This window comes from Marmota marmota, unplaced genomic scaffold, assembly GCF_001458135.2.
Source record: "Marmota marmota marmota unplaced genomic scaffold, marMar, whole genome shotgun sequence".
Lineage (NCBI taxonomy): Eukaryota > Metazoa > Chordata > Mammalia > Rodentia > Sciuridae > Marmota > Marmota marmota.
In genome coordinates, this window is record NW_026000142.1 from 28,386,934 (window position 1) to 28,405,629 (window position 18,696).

The 18,696-nt window shown below is 36.2% G+C and overlaps 1 protein-coding gene across 5 annotated transcripts in view; it reads right to left on the minus strand.

The window, feature by feature from the left end:
* Positions 1-18,696, minus strand: part of Magi2 (membrane associated guanylate kinase, WW and PDZ domain containing 2) — a 1,275,072-nt gene that overhangs the window by 426,605 nt on the left and 829,771 nt on the right. For all 5 annotated transcript variants that reach the window (XM_048786215.1, XM_048786214.1, XM_048786217.1 and 2 more), the window contains exon 5: positions 4,816-5,026. In XM_048786215.1, the coding sequence (XP_048642172.1) occupies positions 4,816-5,026 (211 nt within the window). The remainder of the gene's footprint in view (positions 1-4,815; positions 5,027-18,696) is intronic.

Here is an 18,696-nt window from a genome sequence, read left to right on the forward strand (position 1 = left end):
GATATTATGCATTTGAAAGTCTTTTGAAAATTGCTAAACATGACATTATTACTATTTTAAAGCATCTTTGGAAGAGTATATTCAACTCACAATTTAAAATTATGTTCTTTAAACATACTTTATCAGATATTCACCTTTACTCATTTAAATATTATAAATGATAAAAGAAATCTTTCATCATTCATCAAAAGAGGCAGTTTGAAGAGTGGGGGAAACATAGCTGGCCCAGTAATTCACCAGGGTTGAGAACAAAAAGAGAAAAAAGGCTCAAGCTTTAAATGCACAAATTATAAAGAATGAGCCATATAAGTCATTTTGCAATACCAAGTAAATAATTAATATTTTAAAGCATTGTTGCATAGAAGATAAATAAATAGAATTATTTGTTACCTCAATTTAAAACCCATAATGTTTATACATATCTTTTTAAAGCACAAAGTTAATGTTTCAGTATAGGCAGTGTTCTATTTATAAACAAACAAACAAATAATACATATATGTGTGTGTGTGTGTTTGTGTGGCATGATATATATTTTATACACAAAATCAGGTTTTTTCTCCTTTGTTTCACTCATTTTCTGTTTTATCATGAGCCTCATTTTACAGGAGACAAAATCTAGTAAAGTTTGATGAGGATGCAGGGGCTGCTGGTTGGGAAAACTTCCATTACCCTAAATGGATGTCACAGTATCTGCGCCAGTGGAGGGTTTTCACTGAGGTTAGCTCTTCTTTCCTCATGGGTCTTTTCTTTTTGTCTACTTTATCTTCGTCTTTTGTTATTCTTTCCTTTTCCAAAACATTTAAATAAATGTTTATTTATTTTAAATTTCATTTATTAAATATTTTACTCATTTGCTATTGACAAATAAAGTCCTATGTCTTGTATTCTTGAAAACTGCAGAGAGAGTAGATTTTAAGTGCTCTCACCACACACACACACACACACACATTCACACTCACAAAATGATACGCAGATGCCTCTGTTAACTAACTGGAGTCAGCCACCCCACAAGGTGTATGTAGTTCTACCTTTCTTTTTTATTTAGCTTCCTGTCACCTTGACTTTGCTTCAGGACTATCTCTGGGACACAGCGCAGCTCTGTTCCTAGGAAGATCCTCATTGTCTAACCATGCTTCCTCCCCTGTCATAGTCTCCTGCCCTACCAGATCTGTTTCCAAGGGACTTTCATATTCCAAATTTAACTCACAAAAGAATTCCTTGTGATTTCAACAGCAAAGGTACTCATACATCAACAAAAGTGGGTGGAAACGTTGAGTTGAAAATGTAGATGGGAAAGGAAGGGGCATTCCAGAGTTAACAGTGCCATCAGACAAGATGGTGTGGGAATGAGGACCACCAAGAAAGGGACTGATCCACTCTCTGCTCACTCATACCTGAGCTAATCAAACTGAGCCTTGAGATTCAAAGGTGATGCTTTTGGAGGACAGAAACTTGTCCAGCATGAAGGGTGGGCTGGGGCTCCCTCCATTCTGTGCAGTGACCTTCCTAAGCAGGCCAGTCTCACAATGCCATGGCCCCTGCTTCCGAGGTTCCCCTTCCTGCACAGACACTTCAGCCTCTACTGCAGGCTTTTTCATCCTTCTTACTCTGAGGCTGTCTCCCTCAGCATCAGCTCTCTTGCCACAAATGAAATGATCTTCTCCATTTTGTCTTAATGTCCCACCTCCACCTATCTTTGCTCCTGATATTGCCATCCATCCTTCCCTCCAGCATTAGGGAGATTAAAAAACAAAATAAACAACAAACGAGAAAAAAAAAACCCAAGAAATTGCCAATTACTTTCTTGCCTTTCAGAAGCACTAATAATCTAGCAATTAAGCCATACTTCTCTAGTAGATTCAGGATTCTCCTGACCTTTCCTCACCCCTAGGGATCCCTAGGGACTGGGTCTTCGTAATGACAGAGGCTATACGTGGAAAGCCTCTCCACACATTATTAACTTTTTAAGTTCATGTAATCTCACGATTTCCATGATGCCTCCTTTTACATTTTAATTGTGTTCTAGGTGAATCCTTCTCTGAATAGTATCACAAAATTCAGAAATTATTTACTAATAGCTTATAACTATCAAGTCTCCAACTTGATAATAAGTTTGAGAGAAAGGATAACATCTTGTGAATCTTTGAATGCCAACACTGGCTGAGTGAGTAAAATAATGCAATCATTTTCCTAGATTCTTTCAAGCCTGGGCAGAGTCTTAACTTCAGTCTTTAAAAGACCCTTTTCTTCACAACCTAAACCAGGTTAAAATAGGAAAGTTTATTTTAATCACAGAGAAAAGAGGTTTTTATAATTGCATTATTAGAAACACTGTGTGGAAACAGTTGTTTTATCAACTTATTTGGTTCCTCTAATAGTTTCCACATATCCCTACTCCCCCTATGTTGCATAATTAAAATGTTCATATCATCAGTTTTCTTCTTCTGAACATTAATTATTCTGAATATCAATGTCTGACCTCACATCTAAAATTCATATTTTTACTTCTGATCTGTAATGATGTCATGCTATGCTTATCAATCTCAAAATTATGTTTCTAGAGATACATGTATTGAAGAATTTTTAGTTTGTTATATTTTACAAAATTCTACATACCTTCTTTCCTAATTAATTAATAAAGGTGTCTCTGTAACATTGTTTATAACAATAAAAAATCATGCAAGAGATTCTGTTGTTTTTTTGTTAATTTAGAACATTTGCTGAAAGGTGAATGCTACTGATTCATTTTCTGCAAAATACTGCATTTCTTATCCATGTTGGAGTCAAACAGAGTACCACATAATTACCTGATTATGCATTCCCTTGGCCACATGTATCAAAGTTTCCAACTTCATGTGAGAATTAAATATTGGTATGTGGTAACATTTCAATTTCACAACTGACTTCTACCTATGGAGATCTAAGTCATAAATCACTCTAGGTTGGGAAAGGGAATCCAGTTTTTAATATTTTTCTTGAATAATCAGATATTGCATATTTTCATCTACTGCCAGACTGAGAATTTCAGTTTCTATTATTATTTTTTTCTCCCTAAGGCTCATAAAACTCTGAGAAAATAAGAGTTATGTGTTAATAATATTTTTAGTTTTTACTGTTCCTAATGAACATTTTGAATGTCTTATTCACATCAACAATTTAATTTGGGGCCAAAATCTTTAACTTTAGAGTTCCTTTAAAACAGATGTTCTCTAATATTGGCATTTGCCAGTAAATGGATGAAAATGGAGAATAACATGCTAAGTGAAGTAAGCCGGGCTCAGAAAATCAAAGGTTGAATGTTTTCTCTCACAGGCAGAAGCTAGAACAAAGTGGGGGAAAAAAGAAAGGGGGCTTGGATATCATAAAGATACAGGGAAGGTGGGCTGGGGCTGTAGCTCAGTGGTAGGGTGCTCGCCTTGCATGTGAAGGCACTGGGTTCGATCCTCAACACCACAGAAAAAATAAAATAAAGGTATTGTGTCCATATACAACTAAACATGTATTTTAAAAAAGGAGAGACAGGGAAGTTCAGAGGAATAGAAGAAGGAGACTGAGAGTTAGGTAGGAAGGATGGGAAATGGGGAGAAAATTCAGTATAAATTTGATAAAATCATACTAAATGCCTGTGTAAATATGCACAGAGAAATCCACCTTTATGTGTTGTACAACCATCAATTAAAAATAAAAAAAAAAATAAATGACTGAAAGGAAGACCAGTAGAGGAAAGGGAGTGGGGGAGGGAGGAGTGGAGCTGGGGGCAGAAAAATAAAATGGAATAAATCAAATTCCTTGCATGTCTGATTTTGCCAAAATGAACACAACTATTATGCATAACTATAACATGCTAATGAAAGCAAAATAAATCAATAAATATTCTACTAAATGTATGCTATGACATCTACCGTCCACAGTAATTAACTATACATTTCAAAATACCTAGAGGAGAAGGCTTTAAGGGTTTTCAACACACACAAGTGATAATATTTGAGGAAATGGAAATGCTAATTACCTTGATTTTATTACACTGAATACATGTATCAAATTATAACATTGGGCCCCCTACATATGCACAATCGCTATATGGCAATTAAAAAATTTTAAGTTGTTCTATGATTAGAAACAAAGAAAAGGAAAGCTAACTATCATTGCTAATAAAAGATATGAAAAATAAATATTTTAGAAAAAGAAAAAAAAAAAAGATTAGGTTGAGCATCCCTAAGGAGTTTAGGGCCAGCATTTCAGTTTCCTTGGCAAGTCATAAAAATGATACACAACAAATAAAATGGAGTTTAGCAAAAGGAATTATGGCAAACTGTACAAAGCATTTTACTGACTTCTGACTTCATGGTTAAATGCTTACAACTTTTTATTGTGGAACCAGCAAATATTGTGCTGTAAATAGCTGCATCCTGTTAAAGTTCTGAACATGACAATGACATTGATGGCATCACAACATAAGCAGCAGGGAAGATTTCTTTGGACTCTATGTGGGTCCTTGAGGGAGAGGAAGAAGCAACTCCCCATGAGGTCTAGACGATTTCTAATTCAATAGTTACATCACATGGAGATTTGCTTTTTTAGTTAAGATTGTGACAGATTTTACCAACTGATTAATTCATTCTTGGATCTATGTAGCTGTATTCTAAGATCCTAAACTTTGTTAAGGCATTGTCCCATTACTCTCTCCCTAAGAAGCAAGCTATTACTAGAAACCATAACATCTGCTGTATTCTTTTGCCCATATTTCCACTTGCCACATCATTTGTACCCTGTTATGATTTTGTGGCAGTGTTCAAAGAAAGGTAGACACTCACTCAATGAAGTAGACTTCGCCCTTCTCTGTATAGGCCATTTCCCAGTTATCAGGCAATGGATCTGACTCCTCATTCTCTTCAGGCTTAGTTGGTTTTGTGTCCTCCATCTGTTCCTTGGGCTCCTCAGGCTGACCATACACGGGTGCAGGATAAGGCTGGGAGGGCGTCTCCCCTGAGGCACCTGCACTCTTGTCTTCATGTTCACTGGATTCTACAAGAACAAGAGCATGTGGTTAGTCTCTCTAGCCAGGAACTCTGGAGTGAGTGTGAAATACACCACACCAGGCAATACTCTCTATGAAGGCTAATGGGAAATATTGCACAACACAGGTGCTGCAAGCAGAATAACAGAACCCTGAAGATGTTCATGTCCCAATGCCTGGGGCCTGGGCAATTTACCTTGTATGGTAAGAGAGGATCTGCAGGTGTGATTAAATTAAGGACCAGGAGATGGGAGTGTTATCTTTGATTATCCAAGTGGCTTCACTGTAATAACAAAGATCCTAAAAGTAGAAGGGGCAGGCAGGTATGGAGGAGATATGACAAAAGAGGGCCAAGGAGCTGCCTTGCTGTGTTGCAGCTGCCTCTGAAGACAGAAAAACAGGGGCACAAGCCAAGGAATATGGGCTGCCTCAAGATGCTGGAAAAGGCAAGAACTTGGTTTCCTCCCTAGAGACTGCAGAGAGGAATGCAGCCCTGTCGACACATTGATTTTAGCCCACTGAGACCCACACCAAACTTGTAACCTACAGAACTATAACATAACGTAAGCCATGAAATCTGCAGTGATATGTTACAGCAGTGACAGAAACCTAATGAAACAGAATAAAAACTAAAACAGACACATAACTTAAGAGAAAGGATGACATTTACGGAGGACAAACCCAACAACCCCAACAAGTAAATGTATAGTTCTAGAATGACAAAAAAGAACAGCATGGGAGGAAATAATCTGCTGTACGTAATAGAAAAAAAATTGACCCGAATTAAAGAAGTACTCAAGCCTGCACTGAATCTGAAGCCAGATGAGTAAAACATACAGACCCCCAGAAACATCTTGATGAAATTTCCATTTGACAGTGTGAAAAGGTAGTATTAGCAGCTTTCTCACTGAAGAAACAAGATTACTCACAAAGAGAAAACGAAGAGAAGAACATAGGACCTTTCATCTGTCACACTCTATGTTTAAACTCAGTATGGTAACATCTAGGTCTAGATGAGTACAGTAACCCAAGAGCCTAACTCTATCCAGATATCTATCATTCATCCGTGTGGGCAAAGAAAGTAATTCTCAAACATGCAGAGTTCAGAATGTGAATTACGTATGTGTCTTATCTGTTCACAGCAGTGGGGGCATTATTCTAGCCATATCCTGATAATGGAATAGGACACAGATCTCAAAAAAGAAGAAGAGGAAAATAAAAAGTAAGAAGAAAAAGAAATTCTGCAAAACACAAGTAAATGTAAATGGTGGATAATTTCATTGCCCGAAATTTGTTACGTATCAAAGACAGGTTTTTGAAAGAGGAGAAAAATTTTACATGGAAAACCTTGTAATAGCATGGGTTCTGCACCTTTATCTTGGGAGAATTCAGGTTTTGGAGGATGGAGAAAAGGTCAGACATAAAGACATTCTAAAGGTCTCAAGATGAGAAACATTAGGGAGGGAGGTGGGAGATAATTTTAAAGGCTTCTTTCTCTTAGGATGGGATTATTGGGCAAACATTTTGGTCAAGGTGTAGGTCTAACTGTATAATGGATATATTTTTAAAGTATCCCCTAAGGAATTTTTTTTGTCTATATTATTTATGGTTTTCTTTTCCAGTTAGCTTTTCTTTTTTAAAAATATTTTTTTGATTTTGATGAACCTTTATTTTATTCATTTATTTATATGTGGTGCTGAGGATCAAAGCCAGTGCCTCACACATGCTAGGCAAGTGCTCTACCACTGAGCCACAACTCCCGTCCCCGTCCAGTTAGAATTTCTGCCATTAAGAACAGACCATGAGCCTTACATGCCAAGGAAGAATAGAGCAGATATAACCTAGAAAAAGGAGAAATCCTTAGGATAAATGAGAAGAAAATATGCTTCAGAAGCTCCCCTAAAGGGACCGTTGAACCCTGACACAGCAAGGAGAGCACAACAGAGATTCAGAGGGATGGGACTAGAAAAAGAGGCAACGTGGGGTGACTCTGCAATTGTGTGGGAAATCACCTGCTATGAAAATTAAAGTACATACACATATGCAAATGTACATATACTTTGACTCAGTTATTATACTTTGAGGACATATCCTCTAGAAATAAAGGCATTGTTGTATAAGAATATCTATATAATAATATTTATTATAGTATTGTTTATAGTAACAAAACCCTAGAAATGGTATGAATGTCTTTTAAAAAATATGATCAATTAAAATGTGTTTATCATTACTATGGAAAACTATGTGTTTTAAAAACAATGTGAGTCAGATCTATATCCATTGACCCAAAAAGGTGCTTATAATGACTATTTTAAAGAGTAATTCAATGCATATTATTAATCCTATTTTTCTAAATAAGCCAACACCAAAGTCCCTAATTTTAAATTGACTTACAGAACATGAAAGTAGTGGGAATGATGTACAACAGACTGTCGATTATGATTACTTTAGGATACTAAAATTGGACAGCGATGGGAGAAGTTTTCTTGAATATGTCTTTGCATATATTGGTACTTATTGTTATAACTATGAAAATAAGTAAAGATAACAAACAAGTAAATTGAAGCAGCAGTTCCTTAGGTCAATTTTTTCCTTGTCTACATTAATCAAAGAGAGCAATATTAAATTATCTTTTAGAAATTAGGAAACAAAAGAATACTATATAAGCTTTGATTGCCTTGCCCTTATAAAGGGGGGAAGTTATGAAAATATTATGGCTGTTAGTGTTGTAGTCTCCCTGATTCTGCATAGAGAGTCTAACTTTGTAAGTTGTGTAGGAAAGAAGCAGCACAAGGAAGTAGTATCATTCTCATTAAATTCTCTTTGCTGCAATATGTGGAACACACTGTGGTATGTAAGTGGAATACACCGAAACCTCATGTTGCAATGAAAAGTTACAATGCAAGGTCAAGCTGATGCACTGATTCAGAGTTCACTTAACAATATTTATTAAGTATTCCACTGGTGCCAGGCACTGAGGATAGAAGAGTGAACAAGGGAGGCATGATTCTTGCTTTGATGAAATTCAAATGAAGTCATGTGTAGTCTTCATATAATCTTATATCTTCATCCAATTTTAAGTGTGATGAGAGCTACTGAAAAAGTAAAGACGGAGTCTTACACATGGGTATTCACCTAATCTTACACAGTCAAGGAAAGCCTCTTTTCCAAAGGCTATTAAATCTGGGACTTCTTTCAGAAGGAAGTAAGGGAGAAATTGATAAACAGGGGTTGGATCAGGCAAGGCCTTACTCATATGGTCTCAGGATTTGGAACTGTATCCCAAAGGCAATGAGAAGGTATTGATAACGATCTAGGAGAAGACAAAATTGGATTTTCATTTTCTAAAAATATCCCCTCAACTGAGTGGGAACTTGAGGATGGCAAGAGTGGGCTTATAGGCCAGCAGTGGGTTATTTTTGTGTGCTTCAGATTGAAAAATAAAAAAAAATGGTGTTGTAGCTTGAGAATGGGAAAAAGCTGATTGATAAAATATTTGGAGTGTAGAATTTTGTTTGATTTCCAAAAAAGAAAAAAAAATAGACTAATAAGGAGAAAGGAAAAGTCCTGGTAACCCTGGTGGGAGGCAAAGTAATTCTCTGAGGGATGGAACGTGAGAGGAGCAGCGGGACTCTGTGGGTGAGGGAGGACAATGGGCATGGTTCTGGACATGCTGAGTGAGAGGCCCCTGCCAATCCTGCAATGGAGATGTCAAATCAGAGAGTTCTTGGCTGGAGAGGATCAACTCCAAAGACAACAGCAGATGGCTGGATTATATTATAATTTAAGCCATGAGTAAATGAATTTGCCAAGAGAAACGGTGTGAGAAGTGAAGACAAGATTCCCTAGAGCAGCTGTCTGAAAAACTCCAACCTTTAAGAGTCACTGTAAGGAGGAACTGGCAAAATGTTGATGAGGAAAGCAGCTGTGGCATTAATAAGAAAACCAGCTGACTGTGGTGCCATAGAAACCATGCAAAGGAGCAGAAAGCAATTGGCTTTGGACAAAGATTTGGAACAGTCCAGAAAGACAAAGATATAAAATAGGTAGAAAATTAACATGAAGGTCATTGGTGACGTTAGCTACCTGCTATGGAAGTGTTTGCGGTAGAGTGATGGGTGATGCCAGATTGGAATGGGTTAAAGAATGATGAAAAGAAAATACAGAATATGCTGATGGAGAATTCATTCAAGAGGGTTGGATATAAACAAATCAACTTTTCCCTACCATTGTATAATACTATTAAATTCTTGAGGGAAATGTCAGGCATCTCTTGAAAAAAAAAGCCTCGTCTTTGAAGAAGTCTATAATTGTATTTATCGTTATGTCAGAGATTAGTAAGCAAAGTGCTCCTTGTTTAACCCATTTATCATTCATTTCTTTATTCTTAATCAATCATTACATGAGCATCCATGAGCTAAACTCCTATGATGTGCAAGATATTTGAAAAGGGCTATTATAATGGGGGAGTGAAATTTTTTTTGTATCAGGCTCTGATGAGTGGGGTTGAGAGGGAAGCAGTAAGTAGCACCTGTCTCCTCCACCTGAACAAAGTAAGACTGTAAAATGAGGAAGGCAAATGGAAGACCATGACCTTCCCACATTTAGTATTCATAAAGACTAATCTAGGAATATAGTTATAGTGAGAGACAAGGGCTGATGGTAGAAGCCAGAATCAGTCTAATTTATCTATTGGCAGTGCTGAACCAGGGAAAGCCTTCCACGTAGCAGCAGAACCTGTTCCCAGAAGAGCAAAACAGAGCATTTAGAGGAAGAAAAAGAGGAGTCGAGCCAAGCAGGCCTAGATAATTCTTCCAAGCAGTATCAATCAGATAAGACACTCCATCAGGCCTGGGCAGTGAATCAAGGGGCCAGGGGAGTTAAATACAGTAACATTCCTGGGAACCATGCGTAGTGGAACCATGAGCAGAAGCAAGAGAAACTAAGATAGTTTTCAGAGGAACTCCAATGTTAAGCAGAGAAGGATTTTTAGTCTTATAGTTCTTACATTACTGGGAAATGTCAAAAATTAATTAGTTTTATAAACATTTATTGGGAGCTTACTAAATGAAAGGTCAGGCTCTAGGCTAAGCAATACTCAAAGACGAGTGTGATCGAGAGCACACGTAATGCTTTGCTAAGGTTGTCAACATATACCACAGACTAAGTGGCTTGTAACAGATATTTATTGTCTCATGGAACTGGAATTGAGGAGTTGTGCATCAAAGTGTTGGCAGGGCCAGCTCCTTCTGGAGACTGGGAAAGGATCTATTTCAAGCTTCTCCCAGCTTATGATAGTTCCTCGGTTTGTGGAAGCATTATTTCAGTCCTCATATGGTATTCTCCCAGTGTCTGCATCCCAACGTCCCCTTTTAATAAGGACACCAGTCACATGGGAACACAGGTATGCTCTACTACAGTAATGGCCTCATCTTAACTAAAATGTCTACAATAATCCTATTTCCAAATAAAGTCACATTCTGAGAGACTGGAGGTTTAGACTTCAACATGAATTTTAGAGGGACACCATATAACTTATAAAATAGTCTATCAAATGGGTTCATCTTAAAAGCCACTGGATTAATATTTACCATCTTTGGGACTATAAGTTACTGTTTCATGCTATATTTGTTACCCTACTTAATAAGGACAATGAAATGAATTTTCCTGCATTTTGGATAATATAATTGTCTTTCTTTTTTGTATTTGGTTTAAATGTTGTAAAAATCAGGTTGGGCATTGCATGAGTGGTTAAAAAGTTAACCATTAAGAACAGAAGGGACTTTCAATAATAAAGGGAGAGAAACAACCTGAACTTGCATCCCAACCACAGGAGCCTGTGTTGCCCATTCTTCTTAGGACCTCCAGCCCTGTGTAGTTTGCACTGGAATATATGCATGCAAACACACTGTCACACCTAGGACACGTGTGGCAGATCCAAGGTCTATTTAGAATCCTTGAACTATTTAGATTCTGACTAAAGAAGTCAAATAATCCATGCTTGTTTTCCTTTTAGAACAATGTGAAGGTATTTCTTATTTAGAAGGTGGTCATTGTCCTTTATGACAAGATGCATTTCTCAGTGTGGTTTTATTGCAAAATTTAAAATTTTATCCATTTTCTTTGGATATAGAAAATGTAACTTTTCCTTAAAATGCTTGCAGTCAAAGTGAGCAGATTATCAAACAGAAGCATTTTTGAGCATTCCACATTGCTTTTTTTTATGTTGCTTAGTTATATTACAATCTAGAGCAAGGAGATTTTTGCACTAACAATAGAAACAAAGAATATTTCAATAAAGAAGGAACACCTCTTTTAAAGAATGGCAATGATGGAAAAAACTTCTCTGGGACCAGGATTATTAAATCTCTAAGAAATTCCACAGAAACATTGAGGCACAAAAGAGACATTTGAGATGTAAAGTCTTATAAACAAGGACCTATGAATCTAGGTTTTACTGCTCTTTCACTGTTGAGAAGATTTAACAAATAGAATTCCTTTCATCTTGACTACCCTAAGTGTTTTGCTGAATTTAGTAAATATGATTTCCCTCTTTCCATAAGAATTCAGAAGACCTCAAAAATCTGTACATAGAACAAAGGATGAAAAGCTTTTTAATTCAGAGAGAGTAAAATGTACACATTTTTTGCATTCAGTTCAGATCTTATAACTTTTCTAGCTCTGGTCCAGTCTAAGATTTTGGTATTATAAAAATTTACATAGTATCTATACCTTTGCTTACATGTTTCGTGTTCTACCATATCTCAAGTATAAGACAAAGGATAAATCAGAATGCAATGATTTTGAATGTTCTCACCATTTCTATAAAAAATAACCAAAACTAAGATAAAACACTTCAAGAAGAAGAACATCCATTTTGGATGTTATCCATATTTTATTTTGACATGGTTTATGCACACAGTTAATGTAAAGATTTCTGTAACTGCCACCCTTGGAAATAAGGGGAAGTAATGGAGGATTTTTTAAGCTAGATAGAAATTGATTTCTTTGACTGTCATAAAATTTGAATTTCCAAAATTGATTTTCCTCTTTGTGAGAGAGAACGCTTTGATTTTTATTTTTAATGGCTATGTGACAGATTTTAATAAATTCCATTTTTTTCTCTCTTTCTCTTCATATTAGTTCTTCGGAAGTAAATATGGCTGAAGAATATTTAAGTTGAGAAGAAGAGGAGTAAGGGACATATTTGTAGTGATAAAGAGAATAAGGTTGATTTGAGATTAAAACTTTATTTCCTTCTTCTTTAGCAATTTTGTGATAGCAACAAATATTCTCTACAAGAAGCAGGAGAACATAATTACTAACTGGTGTCAGACCACCTGGGTTTGAATCTGTCCTTCACAGTGTGATACTGAGCAAGTTATTTACTCACTCTGTGTGTGCCCCAGTTTCCTTAACTGTACAATGGAGACAATAAACTTACCTACCTCCAAGATTTAGATGTGACATGTACATAAAGTGCTAAGAATAGTAAACTACCAGAATATGGTAAGTGTTCAGTAAATGTTATATATTATTATCATAACTACTAAATACATCGAGTAGTTAAATCAGTGTAGCCATTCAAATTATTTCTACCTAGAGAAACAAGTAACACAATCAATTTTCTATGATTGTTAGGATATTGGGTGTTTTCAAAAGGTAATGCAAGTGCCGAAAAAAACGAATACAGAAAGGAGCTTTTCTTCCCAATTAAGACATGCAATGGGGTTATGCAATTTAAAGGAGGAAAGAAATAAATATTCTTAGAAACCACACATTTCCCTTTATATTCTCTATTATTTCCTGTCAAGTTTTGCATTTGCTTTTTCTGGGCACTAGGGGATGCTACTAGGCTATGAACTTGGCATCACTTTGGCATCTTTGAGGGTACTGATTTAAAGCAGAATCAGAGGCTTCACTCCCTAATCTTATTTTAGCTGAAGGCTTACTCTCTTCCTATACCTCTGGGAGCAGTCTTGACTATGAATCTGCTTGCAAGTGATGGCTCTCCATTTTGGTATCTGCTCCATTGTGATACTGGCCACAGTGTGGGAATGGTGAGGACTGAAGATTTTGCTACAATTTCTTGCAAACCTGATAATCCTATCAAAAGTGTGCTCATTACATCGATCTAAGGTATTATTCTCCACTGTGGCGAGAAGACTGTTCACTGATGGGAGCTGGAGTGCTTAACTAGAATTTGAACCATAGGCCCTTGTAAATGGATGAACACTTCAGGATTGATATTTGGACAAGAGAAAAATATTATTGTAATAACTTTTATAATTATTGAGTATTTAGTATTTTATTTCTAGTATAATTTGTTTCTAATCTTATGTAATTAATTTTTTATCACGGCCATGTGATAGATTATGTCCTGTAGTGAAAAGTGGAAGATACTGTCTTTAGAAATGAAGTTGTCATGTAGCAGCTTACCTGAATTCTACATAACCAGTTGACCAAAAGAAGTCAAGATTATAGAATATTGCTCAGAAAGAACTCCTACCAAATTTCCTTTCTTTGCCTAAACCTTCTAAAACAAGAAGAGGAATTGTGAGTGCTAAATATATATTCACATTGTATGACTGGTGGCTTTTTGCTCATCATCTAAAAAATACTTTTTTTTGATGTAATAGAATATGCATGTCATACATAATTCTAAAGTACAAAGAGAAATACAATGCAAATCAGGTTTCCCTCCTCAGTGCTCCAGTCATCCACATAATTCTGGTCCTTCATAGTTTTTTCTCTGTGCACATTGACTAGTAATGTTTAATTGGTAGTTTTTGACGTTTAAGTGCTCCAGAAGTGGTTCTAAGTCCTAAAAGAATTCATTACAAATTCCTACCTTTAAGATATGAGCATATGGAGAAGTGGTTTTTAAATCCTATGGAATATGTAAAAACGCATGAACACTTGTATTTTTGAAATGCTTACTAATATTTCCCTCTATTTTTGAGGCCAAGAAGAAAACACAAGTCTAGAATAAAATATTAGAATTCAGGGAATATCGTGCAATGATTTACCATGGTTCTGCTTTTAGAAATGTTATATAATCTGAGAAAACAGAAATCCCCAATCCTGGGAGGAAATGATTTTTTATCATTTATAAGTAAATTAGATCTCATCTACTCAGGCACAAGCCAGGGAAACGTGAATGAATAAGAAAGTGTATTTAATGCTTCAAAATTGTATTTCATCTATATTTAAAACCCACAATTGGTTGCAAATTGTGTGAAGGACTAAAAATATGGAAAATTATGAAAAAAGAAAATTCAAGGTCTATGAGTAGAAGATGACAAGGGAAAATATTTCCTGAGATATAAAAAGAAGTTAATTGAAAAGAATCAATGAAAAAGATCTGTAGAGGAAATGATTTTCCATTAACTGAGGAGGAGAGCTGCCTTAATTACTATAGTTTCTTCCTTCTACAATATTTAATTTTTAACACTTTAATAAATGTAGACTGGAATAATAGCCATAATAATCCTTACAGCTCTAAAATTGTATATGCCTTGTGATTTTCATCCTGTAATGAATTCTAAATATATCTATAATACAAAAACAAGCCACCCAAATCCTCTACAATCTCTGGGGTGAGAATGACTTATACACATGTTGAAAATATTCAAGGATCATAGCAAGATACGAAATAAAATACGGGTTATACACATACAATATGTCTTGGCCTTGATTTCAAATTTCTGAAAAAAGAAAAGGAAAATAGTACTATATAAAACACAATGCCAACTTCTGAAGCTTCAAAGGACTAGAAGAGAAAAGGAAGACAACTTTACTTAATTTTCATCTTGATTTTTCAAGTGCTTTCTTTCTTTTTTCTTATCTTTTTTCTTTTCTTTTTTTTTTAATGAAAGTAAGAAATCAGGAGGGAGAAAGGTGCAAAAATTTACCAACAATGGAGCCAGGTAAAAGGAACAGGTGCTCAGAGAGTCCTTATCCAGAGACTTCTTGCCCTCTCTAGACAGAGAGGCCAGCCCCAAGTCAGAAGTAGTTGAAGCCTTCTTATTTTTTTTTTTTTTTTGTTTGTGGTGCTCACACTAAAATCCAGGTCTTTACACATGGTAGGCAGGGGCTTAGAGCCACCTTGGACAACAGAGTTGGTGGATTTCATACTAAGAATCATGATCACTTCTCTGAGATGATGTACGACATAAGAAATGCAGAGATAGGCAAAAATGAGACTGAGAGAGAGTAGCTGGTTGTGATGTGAGAAAAGGGCTCTAAAAAGTCCTGGTAAGCCCAAAGGCATCTCAACAATCCCACTGGTTCACAGCCTTTCTCTAAGTGCTGCCTGAATGGAGGACATTTCCCTGGTCCTTCTTGTTCTGCATTCTTCCATCATGTGGCGAATCTCTGTCACACAAAAATTTATATAAACCCTCAGAAATGGAAAAGCACTTTACTTAGAGGTTGAGTGCAAACTCCAGAAAATGCTGAATCTGTTTGAGGGTTTGAAGACATTCGCATAAAGGGATCACCTTCAGTCTGATTGAAAAGTGAGTCCGCCTTGATTTAGAATGGCACTCCTGAAACTCATGATGTCATATCTTCATGGTATTTACAATTACTACTATAGTTCATAGCCACAACTCTATAAAGTGATCATCCTATTACTTTGTAATTATATCTGCCTTCTCAGATTATTTTACCTTAGGGCAGTGTAAACTTTGATGTGATCCTTTTAAGAAAAGATGAAATGGTCCTTATTTTTAAATGGAATATCTAATTTTAGAAGGTTAGTTTAAAAATAGTCCTAGAATTTTTCCCATCCAATGGAGACATAAAACCACAACAGCATTTAGAAACAAGATCATAAAATTAATTATCCTCTCCCCCTACAAAATATTCAAGATTTGGGTGCTTACACAAATCGCAGTCTCTGTGAACTCACACAAAAATGAGCAGGGAATAGGCGTGGGGGCGGTTTCAGAGTGGGGCATTATTCACAGGAAAACAGCGAGATTCACTACGGAGGACATAATTCTTCTGTCAGTGACAGGATCTCATTCACAGGACCAGGACTGATGGTGCATGCACAGTCAGCGTGCCAAGCAGCACAGGACCTGGATGTGGGTCCCTAATGGTGAACTGAGATCATTGCTGAGGACACTCGGGGATCACATAAGGGGCACTCTGTTTGCTCTCTGGGAGATGCAGTTCATTTGCACTAATTGCTGGTTTGGGGGCCTGGAGAAGGCAGCTCTGTGTGCACATACTGTATTCCCTTTGTTGGCGAAGGTAGCTCTCACGGGGCCCTGTTCCTCCTGGCATTGTGTGTGTGTGTGTTAACAGAGAGATTTAACTGCTTTTAAAATAGATGTGCATTTCTAATTCTTTGTACAAGGCTTACTAATAGCTGACGAGGGGAAGCTACAAGATAATAGTGAATTACTTTCCGGAAAAGTTTAGCAGATAACTCATGAAATGAAAGAAATCCAAAAAAAAAAAAAAAAAAAACCCAANAATCTTCAGTCCTCACCATTCCCACACTGTGGCCAGTATCACAATGGAGCAGATACCAAAATGGAGAGCCATCACTTGCAAGCAGATTCATAGTCAAGACTGCTCCCAGAGGTATAGGAAGAGAGTAAGCCTTCAGCTAAAATAAGATTAGGGAGTGAAGCCTCTGATTCTGCTTTAAATCAGTACCCTCAAAGATGCCAAAGTGATGCCAAGTTCATAGCCTAGTAGCATCCCCTAGTGCCCAGAAAAAGCAAATGCAAAACTTGACAGGAAATAATAGAGAATATAAAGGGAAATGTGTGGTTTCTAAGAATATTTATTTCTTTCCTCCTTTAAATTGCATAACCCCATTACTATGGTTTATAGGACTTTGCTTTTCTGAAGAAGAGGCCAATGTTTTTTTTTTTTTTTTTTTTTAAAAAAAGAATAAAATTCTCTCTGCTTATCTATTAACCATCTGTTTTCAATATTTTCAAAGTTAGGAAGATTAGATGATTTCCTGGCTAAGAATATATATTTTAAAATACACTTATGTATATTTTTCTTTAGTTATTCAACTGTCAAGAGTGCAGGATCAAATTTAGGCAACACTGCAGTGAAGATACTGAATGGTGTAAAATGAGCATTTAAAAAAATCCAGTGTTGATACAGTATGTCTTTAACATTCTCTAGAAGTTAGTTGTAATTGACTAAAATTTAAAGATTTACTAAGTACTTGAAGTATTTAAAGATACATGCTAATCACTGAAACAAGTAAAAGCAAAAGAAATTCTTGTCCAGACATTTCTTAAAATGTCTGTAGGATGCCAGACATTCATGTGTTCAAAAGTTACCTGTGAGTTCCAGGCTAAATAATACCTTCCAAATGAATGAAAAATGTGAATGATATTAGAGAGATGATCAGCTTTGGCTTTTCATCATGGGAGTCAAAAACTAAATTCCTAGAGAATATAAAAAAAATCCACTGGATTTTGAATAGAAAAAGAGAAGGTACAGATGTGTGTGGCATATGTACAAGAGAAGAAAGTTTATGCAGGGAATTGATGGGCAAGAAAGCAAAGAGAGATGTTCTAGTCAAATGCAGGGTCCCTAGGTAGATGTCCAGAGTCTGAACTAGCAGAAACAGAAGCTCATTCAGATTTTGAGAATTATAATTGCTTGAGTGAATGGGGATTGAAGAAGCCTTACTTGATGAGGGATAAAAGGCAATTTGACAGGGAAGGAGCTGGAGGCATCAGCCAGGGAATTGCGATCCACAAATGGGTTAGCAAGGCAGTCCTTTGAGATGGGGCAGTGATATTTGGAAGAAAAGGTGAAAGCGAAGAATCTAGTGATCATTTATGTCTGATAACAAAATATGAGTCTGGGGGAGAGAAGATCAAAGATAATTCTGAGTTATCTGGGTAAAAGAAGAATTAGAGAAATGACATAAAGGATTTTGTAAACAGGTTTGCTTGCTTTGTGGGAAAAGAGTTTAAGTGATATGTGTTGAATTTCAGCTGCTTTCATGGGCAGTAGTTACAAACATGGCTTGAAGCATAGGAGGGTAAGTAAATCTGGGCTAAAGCTAAATCCACGGTATTTGGTGTCAACTATTTACCTAACAAGGTAAACAGAAAGGTAAAGATATATAAGTACAGGTGAGGCTAATGTCAGGGAAGGTTTCCTGGGGGTATGAATTTAAAACATCAGTTTAAAGACAGCATCGTCATCCTTGCAAGCATAAGATTTAACACCCCTGCCATGAACTCAGTGAAAGACAAATCTAGAATACAATGCAGACTGCATGCACTGGACTTCAGAGTTGTGACTTATGGAGGTCAGAAGTCACTTTGTCCTCAGCATGGGTAACATTTCAGAGAGGTGTGTCAGGGGACAAATTCAGGTATTAGTGAGTTTAAGTCTCAGCTCTGCCATTAAACAAACTCTTACCCTATTTTAGTACTTTAATGTAAGTTTTAGTATCTCATTTATAAAATAAGAATTTTATTTATTCAGGGATTAGCATTAACATGTGTTCTATATGCATGACCCACTCCTTGCATTCATTAAAGGAGAGTTGTCATTATTATTTATTTTTATAATTTTTATTATTGGCAATGACAGAACTACATTTCTATGAGAATTATATTGATTTGCATCATGAAGGCGGTATATGAAAGAAAAGCAAATATTCAGATCTGAGACTCTG